The sequence below is a fragment of the Prunus dulcis genome, chromosome 4 (genome assembly GCF_902201215.1).
Source record: "Prunus dulcis chromosome 4, ALMONDv2, whole genome shotgun sequence".
NCBI lineage: Eukaryota > Viridiplantae > Streptophyta > Magnoliopsida > Rosales > Rosaceae > Prunus > Prunus dulcis.
This window is the reverse complement of record NC_047653.1, coordinates 11,327,296-11,341,770: the sequence shown is the minus strand read 5'-3', so window position 1 is coordinate 11,341,770 and position 14,475 is coordinate 11,327,296. Positions and strand designations below refer to the sequence as shown.

The window sequence follows — 14,475 nt, the reverse complement described above, 5'->3', positions numbered from 1 at the left end:
TGTATAAATCTTACTTGTTCTCCTTGGATCTTAATTATTTTCCTTTTTATCCACAACAACATATATCCAAGGAGACTGGGTTCAATAATTAAACTCATGGCCAAAACTGGTTAATGTTTATCCCCCAGCCACATATTCTAGTATCATATAATCCACCAATCTTTCTGATCATGTCGGCTATTTGTTTGGTAGTTGGTACGGTAGGCTTCACTAATCTGTACTCCTCTCCCACTGTCCGGCAAAAGACTAGTCAATTCACATTTTTATGTACATCTTTTAAGCACTTTTATTACAGCTGTTTTAAAAGGATGAGTTTAAATATGATTTTATGTCCAAAACCAGTTGAAGTTGAAGGTAGGTTAATCAAAATTTTGGTAAATATCATTCATTTAGCAAGCTCACTAGCTGGAGAAAGACTTTCCTGAAATGGGGATGTCACTATTTTGCTATTCCCGACCACTTTCACGTGTCATAGCATTATTGGCCAGGAATAGCAAAATGCTATCCCCGTTTTCTCATTAGCTGAGGGTCTGGTCTGGTAGGGGAGACTGGTGGTTCCAAACGAAATGTTAAAAACAAAAAGCAGATGGATACCTATTATTTCCTGTAAAGTGTATAAGTTTTGCTATCCCCGTTTTCTTCATCAACTGAGGTTCTGGTCTGGTAGGGGAGACTGGTGGTTCCAAAAGAAATGTTAAAAACAAAAAGCAGATGGATACCTATTATTTCCTGTAAAGTGTAAAAGTGTAAAGTGCATTGCAATCAACTAAAGAAACAAAGGGCAAAAGAACAAAAGAGTAGCTAAAAATGGCCCATGAAAGAGTAAGATTTGGAAACAAACTTGGCATCCAATCCAAAGTCATGCTTTAAAACTCAGATAAGTTGTTATTAGTATAAAACTGTTCAGGTAGTGGAATGTGGCAGCAGTTCAGGGCTAAACTGTCGTGGATTGTTGGCTAAAAGGTTTTCCATTCTCTTTGGAAAGCATGGAACTAACCAAGGAGCTAAACTGCTATTTTGTTTCTTTATCCAGGAACTAGGAACAGACTTACTTTCTGACCATTAGATGGATGCTCTTTACTGGACAACCCATCTTCCATTTAGGTATTTTGATTGGGAAAAGGGATGTGCCAGCATGATCAAATATAAATTATATTTACATGTATAGTTGAAACTGATAGACGTGGGCTTTTATGATTGGAAATAAAATATAGCTGGTTTTACACCAGTCATTCCTCTTCCAACTTCTAGCTACCCCAAGAGGAACACAAGGGCACACATTGATTTTGATGGGTTGGCTCATTTCATTCTGCTGCAACATTTCATTATATATATATATATATGTATATATATATATATATATATATAGAGAGAGAGAGAGAGAGAGAGGATAACTGATTTTAAATTGAACTCCAACATATAAAAGATCAGAAGTTCATAATGGAAAGGCTAAATTCTGCAGGCATGACTGGTGAAGTAGGGTTTCATCTAAGGCTGGCAGATAGGTGGTGTCTTATGGTACATAAATAAATGATAAAAATGACAGTTAACTGAAATGACATCTTTCTGGTTTAAAATAAAAATCCCAAAAGATGATCCTTAAAGAAAATCCAATCATATTAAACTTCACCACCCGTGGTATGGTTTGTTATGTTACCTACAAGGCTACAAAGGATTAAAGACTACGTTATCCATGCCTGCTACAAGATGGCAAACCTAACATGGTATAAAGGTAGTTTTCCATGGGACATGGGAGATTAGCTGGCAAATGCGGTAAGGATAAACAAAAAATTGTGCCAATAACAGAGATTCACTTGCATGAATATGGCTGACAACCATTGATGCACATGTGAATGACTTCCATAGCATTACTCTACCCAAAAATGTCATAAACAATACCTTGACAGATGTCCTTGTAGTTTGAGTACATACTTCCCATGTGTATATCAAATCAACCCTCATCTTTTAAAAGATACAAACTCAAGGCATTGACATGGAGTACCATAAGAAAGTAGACAGCATTTGAAAGAAGAATCATTGGTAGGCACTTATAAATGAAACAAAGTTACAATGCAGTCATAGCTAGACTCTTCGTACGCAATCTAATTTCCCACAAGTATCACAAAAATCGATAAACACAACAACATAGTTTTTCAAACCATTAAAAAAAAAAAAACAACTAAAGTTTTACACATAATCCATCTTAATCTCACTTATACAGCAGCTATTTACCCTATACTTACACAGTTACAATTTTGTGAAATTCCCTAAAAATTATGGTGGAAAGTCTAATGGTGTTCACTTTGGACATTAAATCATACAGCTCCGTGAAGCCAACGGTATCTCTCTGAGGTCAGACGCATTCTGGAACAATATCCACGTCATCAGCCATTTCTTGTATAAATATTTCAGTTGGTTCAAGGCATCCTCTTAAAGTGTCGTGCCCGAGTTGCGCCCTTTCATTATCTCCGAATCCAAAGAGTTTTCCACGGTTAGTGACAACAACAGTATGGTACAGCCCAGTGCTAATCTGAGAAACATGATGAGCTCTTAAGCTATCAAGGATTCTAGGGCTCAAGATTTTATCAGATACTCCCCTGTCTGGAAATCCAAGGCTGCCAAACCCCATCCAACCACAACCATATACTGAACCGTTGTCACCGAGAACAAAGGTCTTCCGCTTTCTAGCACACACCTACAGAATACAATAACTGTTAAAGCACACCTATGGAAGTTTTGCAACACCAATGATTGTCCTTGCTTTGGACTATTGCATCTATTCTTAACAATTCAGGGCAACCTTGAAGAACAATTGACACAAAAAATAACGACTTTATCAGATATGATCAAAAGAATGAACAAACCAAACCTGTACAGCGAGGTGGCTTTTAAGCTTGTTCAAGAGTTCTGGGGTAGTCTTGTCAATCTCATCCCCATGGCCTAATGCACCACAGTAGCCTTTACCCCAAGTATATACCTGCAATTGCCATACTGAAAGTTAGAACCGTTTTGGTCAGAGCTCAAATACATGCAGAGCATAGACAATAAAATATAGAAACTTCATCTTCGGTTTGGAGACTAACATATCCACTGGAATCAAGTGCCACGGCATGCTCGTCACCTGCAGAGACACGAACCACATGAATACCCTTTCTTTTAAAGGTTTGGATTGCGCGTGGCTGGAACTCATCATGTTGCTCTCCATGGCCAAGACAGAAGTGAGAACCCGACCCAAAAGAGTAGACTACTCCATTGTCAGCTACAGCTAAAACATAACTCGGGCCAGCAGCAATCTGAACTATGTAGCCAATTCCCTCGGGAAGTTCAATCATTTTTGGAGCCGGGCTATCTATGGTGTCTCCATGACCAAGTTGGCCATGTGTGTTGGCCCCACATGTATAAACATGACCTTTTCTTGTAAGGAACACGGTAAAATTAAGCCCTGTAGCAACCTGAAACAAGTTCTTTAATATTTAATTGCATGTTGTAGGAATAGGAAAGCAAAAGGGAATTAGATCGAATGAAGTTCCAACAGATAACTTATAAAGATATAGTCATATGAATAGAAATCAGAAGGAAGAAAAAAAAACATATCACCTTACAATGGCAATAAAGCATAAATCCATTTCTAACAATGGATAACAGGAACTTGGGCCCTTCCTATCTATAATTTTTCAGGATGAAAAAGATAGATGTATAATTGGATGAATGGTCGGAATCAGACCTCTAAGATTAAGAGTACATTACAAGTCAAAGTATTTAGCTTCGAACACCAGAAACAGGTTCCAAGCAGCTTCCCTTTTTTGTTTCTTGAGAAAAAAAGGTATCCAATAACTAGATATAAATCCTTGAGTTAATAATGTTAGAAATTATAGTGCAACATTACTAATTAAAAGAAGACCAAAAATAGAAACTGTAGCACAACAAATTGTAGCCTTTGAACAGAGATATTGCATTCGTAATACTAGAACATGCTCAATTTTCCAATAATCCAACGATTTCCTGCTATTGACAACAATGAAGGCCAAAAAAATCCACAACAATCTCCACTGGAAAAGGATCTAGATCATTTACCCAGAAGGTTATATAATATCCATCAACGCTCATGCTTGTTCATCCATTTTGAAAAACCAATTGTCATTTATGTTATGACAATGTGGATAAGAATGTACCTGCTTGCAAGGAAGTCCCTTCAATGCCTCAACAAGCCTAGGCCTAAAAATTGGTCGGTTTGTATCTTTATGCCCACAACAAAATGATGAATTATCCCCACATGTGAAAACCTGTATCAGTAACCGGGATGGCATCATTAAATGACTATGGCAAGCAATGTATCAAAGTTGATCTCACAAATATATGTCAGGGACTACACATAGCAGGACAATCATGCACAAATATCTAAAAGTAAGAGAGCTATGCTACTAAAAGAGTGGCAACACACAAGCACACTATTAATGCATCAAGGCAAGTACTAGAAAACTAACATGAGAGAGCTCACAGTAGTTTTATTCTCTATAAGACACTGGACGTGTAAATGATATATAGGCGCAGAAAGCAGTGTGCGTGAGTAGATAGCTAGTATGTTGATAGTGAAATCCCATCCAACCAAATTCTAAACCAGGTTTCACAATGGGATCATACAGCTTGCAAATCTCCATAAAAACCTATAAGTGCCTATCATTACCAAACAACCAACAAGTCATGGGTGTGAAACTTTCAACAAAACTTAAGGAACATGCAGAAAGAAACCAGCAGAATTCAAATCTTAAGTGGAACTATTGAGCTCCAAATGATGGAAAAGTATTTCATACATATTCACATCTAAGATACAACAGCTTCTATGTAAAGGAACAGTCACTACTATGGCCTTCTTTGACATGTCAGTTACCAATAACAGTGTTTAAACCCTTTTCACTTAGTTTCATATCCTCATGGGACCCTAACATCCTTTCATCATTCACTGCCAACAGCAACCTCCTCACTACTATTAGTATCATTATTATTATTTCAGTTCAGAAGAAGGTAAAACGTGATGAGTGCAAGCAGGGACTAACCTCTCCAGATTGCATAACAAAAGCAGCATGGTTATGGGAGGCTGACACTTGGACTACTTGTGCTGGAGATGGAAAATTAATCCGGCTAAATGTTACACATTGCTTAGTCTCAGGACCATTACCAAGAACACCACACAAGCTGGAACCACATGAGTATAATGATGAATTGCTGATTAGCAATGTGTGATACCTTCCAGTTGTAATTTGCATCTGCTGATAAAAACAATCTTAACATTTTATCCAGCATCTATAAAAACGACCAGAAAACTATGCAAAAAAAAAAAAGAAAAAGAAAAAAAGCAGCGTAATATTATCAACATGAACCAACAGGCCAATTATCTAACAAATTTTTAAAAGACATTTTCTACGAAGAGGAAACACAAACAATAATAAAATCTTTCTTTTTTTAGTAGATGAACTAAATTATGTCATTTTCTGCTGAGTCTTCAAAATGGTCAAGCAACGATAAGCAATCCTCCAGCTAATTTTAAAATCTATATCTCATTTCTCAATTTCCTTTTAGTTATTGCATGCGAACTAATCTCACTGTAATAATTTAAATAAGGGATTAAGTTACCAAGAACAAAGTCGTTTCATGCAAACGGGGTAACTGATGATTGACTTAATTAGCAAACTCCACAAGAATATATTATCAAGCACAGTGTTCCAGATTGCAGATAAAGTTCATTCATTTATAAGCAACTGCAAATAATAATGAAATAGTACATTGCCTGCTGAGGTCTCGACCATGTCAGATGATTGCTCCACCGATTGCAAGAACCTCAAAACCCGCTTCCATTTCCCACCGCACCGATCAAATAGCCCCCTCTGAGCATTCCTTTCCATTTTACCATAAACAGAATGGGACACACATAGCTGATACGCCGCATAGTCCACCAGTGACCCAAACTTGTGAGGATACAACCCATGACTCCCTCCAAATGTCCTAGAAGTTAACTCTAAATGTAGAAGATCAATGGCACTGAGCTTTCCCGAGCTCAAGATTTCTATAACTAATTGTGATGGCAAGTCCTCTATTGACACCGGCCTATATCTTTCAGCCGCCATTAAAAACAAAATTTCAATCCTTTAAATCCACCACAAAATACCAAATTGAGCTTCAGGATGATAAGTATCAAAGTTTTAGGCGAAATCGGAGACAATTGAAGCAACAGATAAAGAAAAAATCCGAAGGGAGAAAAATGTAGCAAATGGAGTACAGGAAGGGGGGTTTAGATGAATAATTCACAGGTTTTTGATGCAGTGATTGGAAATAAAACATCAGATGGTCAAATATCACAAATAACCCCTTTTCCACGTTATCGTGAACTCGATGGAAATGAGAGCTTTACCTGCAAATTATTGAGTAAAACCCAATCAACGAACAGGAATTTAAACTACAACAGCAAAAAATTGAAAGCGACAATCTCTCAAAAATGATGGCAATTGAATGAAATGAAGTATTTAATTAGAGAGAGGAACAGAAAGGAAATTCAGAATTTACCGGGAAGAGAAAAAAAAGTGGGAATTTTGAGTCTTTTGGGTGGCGATCTCTGTGTTGTTTGTAAGAATAATTTAGAAAATTCAAGCTCTGAGCTTCTGAATAAAGTTGGGGTTTCCACTTTCCAATTGGGGAAGAGAGACAGAGACAGAGAGAGAGAGAAGCACAAAATAAATAAGTTAGGTTGGTAGGGCTGTGAGCTCTGTTTATGGAGAATGGGCTGTATGAGATTCGGGTTTGGTTTCACTTTATAAAGGGCATTAGGAAATTAATTATATAAAAAAATTCATTTGGTTTTGATTGAGGGCAGAGAGAATGATTCTTGTCTGTCTGCCTCTGAGAGAATGAAATGATGATAAAATTGGAAGCAGAGCTTCAGCAAAGCAGCACAGAAAATAGGGAAGGAGAAAGACAAAGTGGTAGCTCTGCTGGCGCATGGTGATTGGTCTGCTACCGACTCTACTGTCGCGGATCCGCTTACACGTGGAAGGAGCTGATGGTTCCAACTTCCAACCTTCCAAGTCACGCGCACTTTCAGGCATATAACTGTCAAGTTGTTGTGTTTCCATTTCTTTGGTTTTCCTTTTTCTTTCCAAGATGACTTTCTTCACGCTGTGTTTGACTCATGAGAAAATGATTCCTTAGCACATGAAAAATCAGAATTATGAACTCCTATCTCGAGTTCGGTAAGATCCAATCCTTGAGTCTTTGGTTTACAAACTTGAATCTTATATCTACAATTTGAGTCGATTCACAAACACGAGTCTCATATCTATGATTTAGAATTTCAAATTTCAACGTATTCATTTAAATCATAATTTGAAGTTGATCAAATTTCAAAATTTTACTCTCAAAGAGGTTCGAGGTTCCAAACCAGAAAGGTTCAAAGGGTAGGGTATGCATATTTGAAGCTTAAAAACCTAAAAATTTCACCCTATGCAATTATTCATGCCTAATATGACCTTAGCATTGCTTAATGTAGACAATATTTTCCCATTTACCAAACTGCTTGATCAACTTACCAAACCCATTGACACCATATGGGTTTGATGTAAAAGGATCTGTTAGTATATTCACTTCATTGGCACCATTTACCAAACCCATAGTTGACAACATGCGGTCCAAAGAGCAAGAGGCAAAAGAATTCAAAATTACGAAGGCAGAACAAACCACCTCATAGGCCTCATGGAAACCAGGTAATACACAAAAGAAAGATAAATAATTTTATATTTTGAAGGCCAGCAAATGTGATGGCTTGGTCAAGCCTTAACGAATAAGTTTCTTTTTTCATTTTCTGAAACTAAAACGCACATGGCTCAAATTTACAAAAAGCTCATGGTGCCAACTACGTCGAAAGGAAAAGAAAAAAGTCTTATCAGAAAGGGGCTCTACAACAACATTCAGCTTTTAGCTTAGCATGCAAGTTATCCTTGTTTATACGACACAAGCTTAGGGTTGACTATGGATTCTCATGTTGGTCATTCCCCATTGAATGCACTGTATGTTGCACCTGATCCCTGGACAACTCGAACAACCAAATATTTGAGTTTTCGTTTCAAAAATCAGATTTGAAAACACAAGATGTATAATTCAAGGATTTTATAACAAAAAAAACATTATGAACATTACTTACGGAGTCTGTTTAGATGCATCATCAGAGTCAACATTGGGTGCCAATCTAAATTTTATAATCCGATGCAGGCTCGTAACTGGTTTTACTTGCTTGCTTTGAGGTTGGTTTGGATCCACTATGCATTTGCCAGCAAAAAGGTTTGCTTCTGATGGTCCCGTTTCTTCATGAACCACAGGGCTAGCAACTGCAAATAGAGATACATCTCTTTAGAATAAAAAAATTATATTAATGCAGGTGGATACAAGTAGTAAAGAACGGGTGACTGGTATTTGGCTATCATAACCACCTTGCGCAAACAGTAGGACCATTTTTTAACAGCTCCATAGAGAAGTAAAGTGGTATAACCTCTAAATCAAAAATCAAGATCACCACTCAATATCTATTCTAGTTACTCCATTCTTATCAAAGAATGGTGAACTTAATCAGTAAGTATATTCACATCATAAAGCAAACTGGTGACCAGAAATTCATTGCCCCTCAAATGAAAGCGTCTGATCCTGGTAACAGAATTTGAGGGACATTTACTCCTGCTTATGTAGAAAAAATGCTCCTACAAGGCATTGTTAGGATAACATAAAATGACAACCTGAATTCCCCGTCGCAGTAGGAGAAATAAATTGTAAAAAACAGAGAAGAAAAAGGAAGGGATTAAAAGGATCTATTTCCAAAAAATCTAGATCCAGAAATATTGAGTTCAGTGCACGTGTAGAAAACAGTTTTCCAGGCATAGTTTCTTACAGATATTTCTGAGTGGGATAAAAATGTGATTTACCTTCTTCTTTAAAAATAAGGCATGTCCCAACCGTTTCATGATATTCTCCAATCTGTAGGAAAACAAGAATTAGTCAACGGAAATTATGTCACCCAAACTTCAACCTCCAAGCCATTCCAGTGACACATAATTTGCCCAAGTTCTTCCAAGTATGACATACTAATTACCAATAAAAAAAATAATGAAACAGCTCACAAGGAGAATTGTAACAATTAAGGAATAAATGTTAAAAACTACTATCCAACTGCCACAGATGTCCAAACTTTTTAATTTTTAATACCAAGAAATCCACCAAAACATCTTTGAATTATAAACATCTAGTCAACAGAAACAGACATCACATCCTCAACTTGATTTTAACCAGCGAGCGATATCATGACCTTAAATAAACAAAATAGCCAACAGTTGTAGTACTTTCAATTTGTTCAATATAAACAAATATGACCTGATGGATGACCCTTTTGATAAATACATGGGTTGTCACCTCACTTCTCACTGAAAACCGTTCATTTTTTCAACCAAAAAAAAAAAATCATGTTCATCAACATATCAATTTCCGTAATACCCCCAACCCCAGGAAAAGAGGGAGAGCGAGAGAGCGAGAGACAGAGACAGAGACAGAGACATCAAATAAAAACAAATATTTGGTCTAAGGGGCACCAAGAAATAATAAATAACCAATTCAAAGGCTACATCCCTCTGCTTGTGCATAGCAAACACATTCTAATTTATACTTTCCTTAGTAGTTCTTCAAACACGGGTTAGTATCTACATAAAAGACTCTACTAACTAGATGTCAGCAAAAACCACTCCAAGGGAAATCAAATTAGTCAATATTTATTCTGCACAGTACAATTAGTCATAAACAACACATACAATGCCAGGAAAGTACTAAAACCTCAGCAGGAGCAACAGTACACAGATCGGAGTTAAAAAATTATATTGCCACCCAAGACATACAATGTTACATAAACCAGCATAAGTGAAAATGACGAAACATATGCTGTAAAAACATGAACTAATTTCATAGCCTCAGTGTCCTAACAAGTTCAAGATTGGGTCGGAAAAAAAAAATGTATTGACAGCATAGAAGCATAATATTTCTTTAACAAATGAACAAAGCCGAGAGAGTGCAAGGTTTTTCTTTTTCAGCAACGAAACACACAGAGTCTAAGTCTGTGGATGTGTTGCAAATACTATTACATTCAACTTACAGGACCCTAATTTTCTCCCATTTTCTAGTTTTGGATACATTAACAAGTTCAAATCAGCACAGAATCATAGACTAGACTACAGATCATCGCGATAAAAGTAAATACAGGATTTTGATTTTTCAGGATATAAACTCACCAAGTTCAATTTGTCACCTATAGTCAATACAGGATGCTCTGTGTTCAAACCCTGAAAATCAATACATTTCAATATTAAAGTAGCATTACAAAGAGTTGTAAATGCTGAAAATAGCTGAAAATATAAAAATAACGATAAATTAAGAATGGAAAAACGTACGGAAAGAACATAGGGTGCGTTTGGTGGAATGTCAAACTGCGAGTAAGCAGAATCAAGATCAAGCAATACATATTCTTCTTCAACCTCATCTTCATTGCGCACAGTATTTGCCTCCATGGCCTGATATATACGACAATATAATATCTATACATATATAAATTTTTTTTAAACAATAAGCTCATATAGTTAAGGCATATGTATTGACCAAATCGAATGTGAAATTAATTCAGGATATAAAAATTGGGAAATTCAAGTCAAATATAAGCCCTAACAGCGCAGAGAGAGAGGATAATCTTACCCTGTGTCAGGGATGTAAGTGTTGAAGAAGCTATGGGGGGAGTTCAAGACGCAGCCTTTGGAGCTCTGCTGACGCACCTGTATCAGTGTGGGAAGTGTTGAAGAAGAAGAGATGAAACGCACCGTTTCGAGCTCCGCGGACTGCGAACCGCGAAGTTTGCGAAGGATGGGATGCCGAATGATAGTAGTGTTACTTGCGAGCCCAAAACAGAATGGGCCGTTTTGAAAAAAGTCTAACGGGATTGTGTATGCACCACCCAACATTTTGATCGGTGCACCTACACACCCAAAGGTACATCCCATGTTTCAAATTTCACCATGGGTGCGCTAAGAACTAAAAAACAATTTAAAACTTTGTAAGATAAAAAAAATTAACCTAGGGCCAGCTTGCCCTCACGTAACCACACACCCCCACGGGGTTCCCTTGTTTACATTTTAATCTTCTCACAGAGCTCATGGATAAAGCTTGAAGTTGTTAGGTACATATGAAACCCTAAGATTCTTACCAGAAAATAGAAAGAAAATTAAAACCCAACCCCAAAGGGTTACAAGCGATATTAAAAAGGAGGATTCACGCGTATTGGGTGTAGAGATAAACGACCCTGAACAACTTTAACTAGAAGTCTTTTGCTTGCATATTAATTTTTCAGTTCATAATGAGTCAAAATATTTTCCTTCATGAAATTAAATCATTTTGTTATAGGTGATATTTAATCTTTTTATACTTGTATACGTACTATAACCTCTAACCAATTAATTCATTTGTTACCCAAAAAAAAAAAAAAAAAAAAACCAATTAATTCATTTGTTACACCTATAACCAAAATGACCCTTAAGAGTCTTGCAACAAGCCACGCGTTTTGGCGCGCGTATGCACGGTTAATCCCGTACGGGGCGCATATGCAGTGCACACAGAGAGCCACTACAGCGACTTCTGACTCTTTTACCGGAAAAAGAAAAAGGAAAATTTACTGCGTTAACCATTTTCGGAATAGTTACACCTACACAGTACAGTACATATAACCACTAAACTTGCTGAGGAAGCCATTATAGGCCCCCGTTTGTTTCCCGAGAAAAGTGAAAGAAAATTCGAGTCTCTCAATCAGTAGCATTTTTTCACCATAACATCAACACGAATATTGGAGATTAACAGAGAATCACAAGAGAGCTAAAGGAAACGAAAGAAACAAATAGCATCCATGATATCAGATTAACAACTACTCAGTGATATTAGAAATTCGCTACGTACAACAACGTACATTTTGGAGGAAATTAAAGCAAACAACAACGATATTGATGAGATTCAAAGTCACAGATACTAGTAACTTCACTACAAATTGAAAACACGAAATCAACATAGTACGTACGTACGGTCAGAGACTCAGACTTCATAGCTAGGCAAGGCAAGCTTAATTCTTCTTCTTCTTCTTCTTCGTCTTCTTCTTTTGGCTAGCAGCACCGTCAATGGCGTCGATCAACTCCAAACCGATCAGGAAGCACAGATAGGGATCAATGGCCCAGAATAACTTCAGCTCGTCGCACTGGGTCCAACGATGGAACTCATCGTCCCTATATTTCCAGTAGAAATCGTCCTCAGGCCTAGCCAAGTCCATTTGCTTCCCGAGCACGGCCCTGGCGAGCTGATCTAGATCGTACCGGCCGAGATCCAGGTCGTCCCTCCTCAGCCCCCTGATCGCGAGATCGTTGACGTCGACGGCGTTCCGGATCTCGATGCCGTGGTGAACCTTGAGCTTCCTGGAGAGATTGGCCATTTCGCGGCCGATGACGAAAACCCTAGGGTTTTCGAGGAAGGAGACGAGCGAGTGTCTGCCTCTGAAATATGTCTCCCACGTCTCGTAGACGAGGGATTGGGCCCCGATGTTGAGGCAGAGAAAGTCGTACGGATACTCCTTGTGCCTGTCCTTTTCGTGCCAGCACCACCTATGCTCGGTCTCGGCCGTGATGCCGACGAGAACGGCAGATTTGATGGAGGACTTGAGGGCGTCCTTGAGCCATTTGGTGACGATGGACTCGGAGTGGGTAACGACGGTCAGGATGCGCTGGGTGTCCACGTGGACGGTGTAGGCGTCCGTTTTGGGGTCTTCGATGGTGTAGTCGCGCTCGACGGTGATTTCAAGCACCATTGTTGTGGCTCTCTCACTCTCTCTTCTCTCCTTTCTCTTTCTTCTCTCACACACTATCTCAGTTTTTTGTTGCAGAGAAAATATCTTGGTGACCTCGGTCCATCGATGGGACTTTATATAGAGGAAGCCCACTGGAAGTTACTGTGTTACGCATTTACCTTACTTTTTCCATTTCTTGACAGTAAAAATTTACAGATCAATCTTCAGGTCCCAACTTAAAATTTTCGAACTGTTTCTTGAGAAAAATTAAAAGCTAATCACACATGGTTTCTACTAGATTTTTCTTTTTCTACATTAACCAAATTATATTACTAAGACTTGTTTTATGAAGATTACTCTTCCTTTGGGCATAATTAAAACTAATTAATGATAGGAGTTCCAAATTAGGTTAGTGATTTAAACACTCCCTTTTTAACCTCGTGTACTTCTCTTATGAGTACTATAAAATATTCACTTTAGAGCGCAACTCGCTGAAACGAGAGTGCTGGAATTGCTACTTCACTTAGAGGAATTTGATTAATGCAATCAACATCAAATACAATTTCTGAACTTTTTACTCTTGGGTGTGTGTAAGAAATCCCCATTTCATTGTTTGTGTCAAAAAAAATCTTCATTTTTTATTTGATCAACAGAGGACAGGGGTTCCAATTTGGGACCTTTTCTAATATTGGAATTTGGAAAAATAAAATAAAATACCACTACACCTAAAGTTAGTTCATTTAAATTTAAATAGCTATTACTTGTGTCCAATTTCTTCGACGTATTTAGAAGCTTTTTTTTTAAAATTTATTTTTTTCATTACCATGTCCTATGCGAAAAAGTAGGAATTTTGTATTAATTTGGGTATTGGGCACTTTTCAAATTTTTAGGCGCATACCGACAAAATCAAACATTTCATTATGAGACTCATATTATTGATTTTGAGGGCATAATGAACTTGAGACGTACGGGTAGAATCTCTCAGACATATGGCTCATGTGCGACGTGTCATTGACATGATATCACAAATGTGAGTGAGACAACCGTTTTTTGTCCAGAAAGGCCCATTTTCTATTCAAAACCAACATCTCTTTTTCTTTTTTCCTTTTTCTTTTTTCTTTTGTTGGAAAAGCTAACTGCTCTGGGGTGTTGACATGGTCTGCCTAAATCTATATATATAAAGTAAAAAGGAGCTTGATTTAAAAAATAAAATAAAATAAAAAAGTAAAATATAGATAATGATGAAACATTTAAAATATTAAAAAATGATATTGGTTAATGTAAATATTATGAATTGAAATTATTAATTAAATGATAATAATATGGTAAACTCAGAATTTTTCAAATTAAAATAAGATAATGGATCCTATTTTTATGGAAAATAACCCCCATTATCTTTTTTAATTCTAAAATAAATTTAAATTTTTTTTAAAAAAAGCCTATTGCAAAAACAAAAACGCATGCAAAGAGGCTATTTCTAAGTAAAAACAAATAGAAATCCCATTTGAAATTCACAGCATTTCTTGGTCAAATGAAATAATAATATCATGTTTTTTAAAAGATAAATGGACTATTTTCAACTTAAA

The 14,475-nt window shown here is 37.0% G+C and overlaps 3 protein-coding genes across 5 annotated transcripts; all 3 read right to left on the bottom strand.

Moving 5' to 3' along the window:
• Window positions 1-2,103: 2,103 nt before the first annotated feature.
• On the bottom strand, window positions 2,104-7,069 carry LOC117624971 (ultraviolet-B receptor UVR8). 2 transcript variants are annotated; one of them, XM_034356518.1, is made up of 7 exons: window positions 6,559-7,069; window positions 5,781-6,406; window positions 5,055-5,267; window positions 4,173-4,283; window positions 3,084-3,452; window positions 2,870-2,977; window positions 2,104-2,695 (listed from the first exon to the last, which is right to left on the bottom strand). In XM_034356518.1, the coding sequence occupies exons 2-7, from the start codon at window positions 6,120-6,122 to the stop codon at window positions 2,354-2,356; spliced, it is 1,485 nt and encodes a 494-aa protein (XP_034212409.1). In that variant the 5' UTR covers window positions 6,123-6,406; window positions 6,559-7,069; the 3' UTR covers window positions 2,104-2,353. The 2 variants fall into 2 exon arrangements, with proteins under 2 accessions (XP_034212409.1, XP_034212410.1); XM_034356519.1 differs by having other exon boundaries at window positions 5,055-5,264; window positions 6,559-6,946.
• A 683-nt stretch (window positions 7,070-7,752) lies between these two features.
• On the bottom strand, window positions 7,753-10,953 carry LOC117625133 (general transcription factor 3C polypeptide 6). Of its 2 annotated transcripts, none has more exons than XM_034356731.1 (6): window positions 10,768-10,953; window positions 10,470-10,613; window positions 10,311-10,361; window positions 8,961-9,012; window positions 8,189-8,372; window positions 7,753-8,072 (listed from the first exon to the last, which is right to left on the bottom strand). In XM_034356731.1, exons 2-6 carry the CDS (start codon window positions 10,584-10,586, stop codon window positions 8,015-8,017), a joined length of 462 nt encoding a protein of 153 aa, XP_034212622.1. In that variant the 5' UTR covers window positions 10,587-10,613; window positions 10,768-10,953; the 3' UTR covers window positions 7,753-8,014. The 2 variants fall into 2 exon arrangements, with proteins under 2 accessions (XP_034212622.1, XP_034212621.1); XM_034356730.1 differs by having other exon boundaries at window positions 10,470-10,589; window positions 10,768-10,951.
• A 996-nt stretch (window positions 10,954-11,949) lies between these two features.
• Window positions 11,950-13,003, bottom strand: LOC117626796. Its single transcript, XM_034358637.1, has one exon. The coding sequence runs from the start codon at window positions 12,908-12,910 to the stop codon at window positions 12,176-12,178; it is 735 nt and encodes a 244-aa protein (XP_034214528.1). The 5' UTR covers window positions 12,911-13,003; the 3' UTR covers window positions 11,950-12,175.
• Between the last annotated feature and the right edge of the window lie 1,472 nt (window positions 13,004-14,475).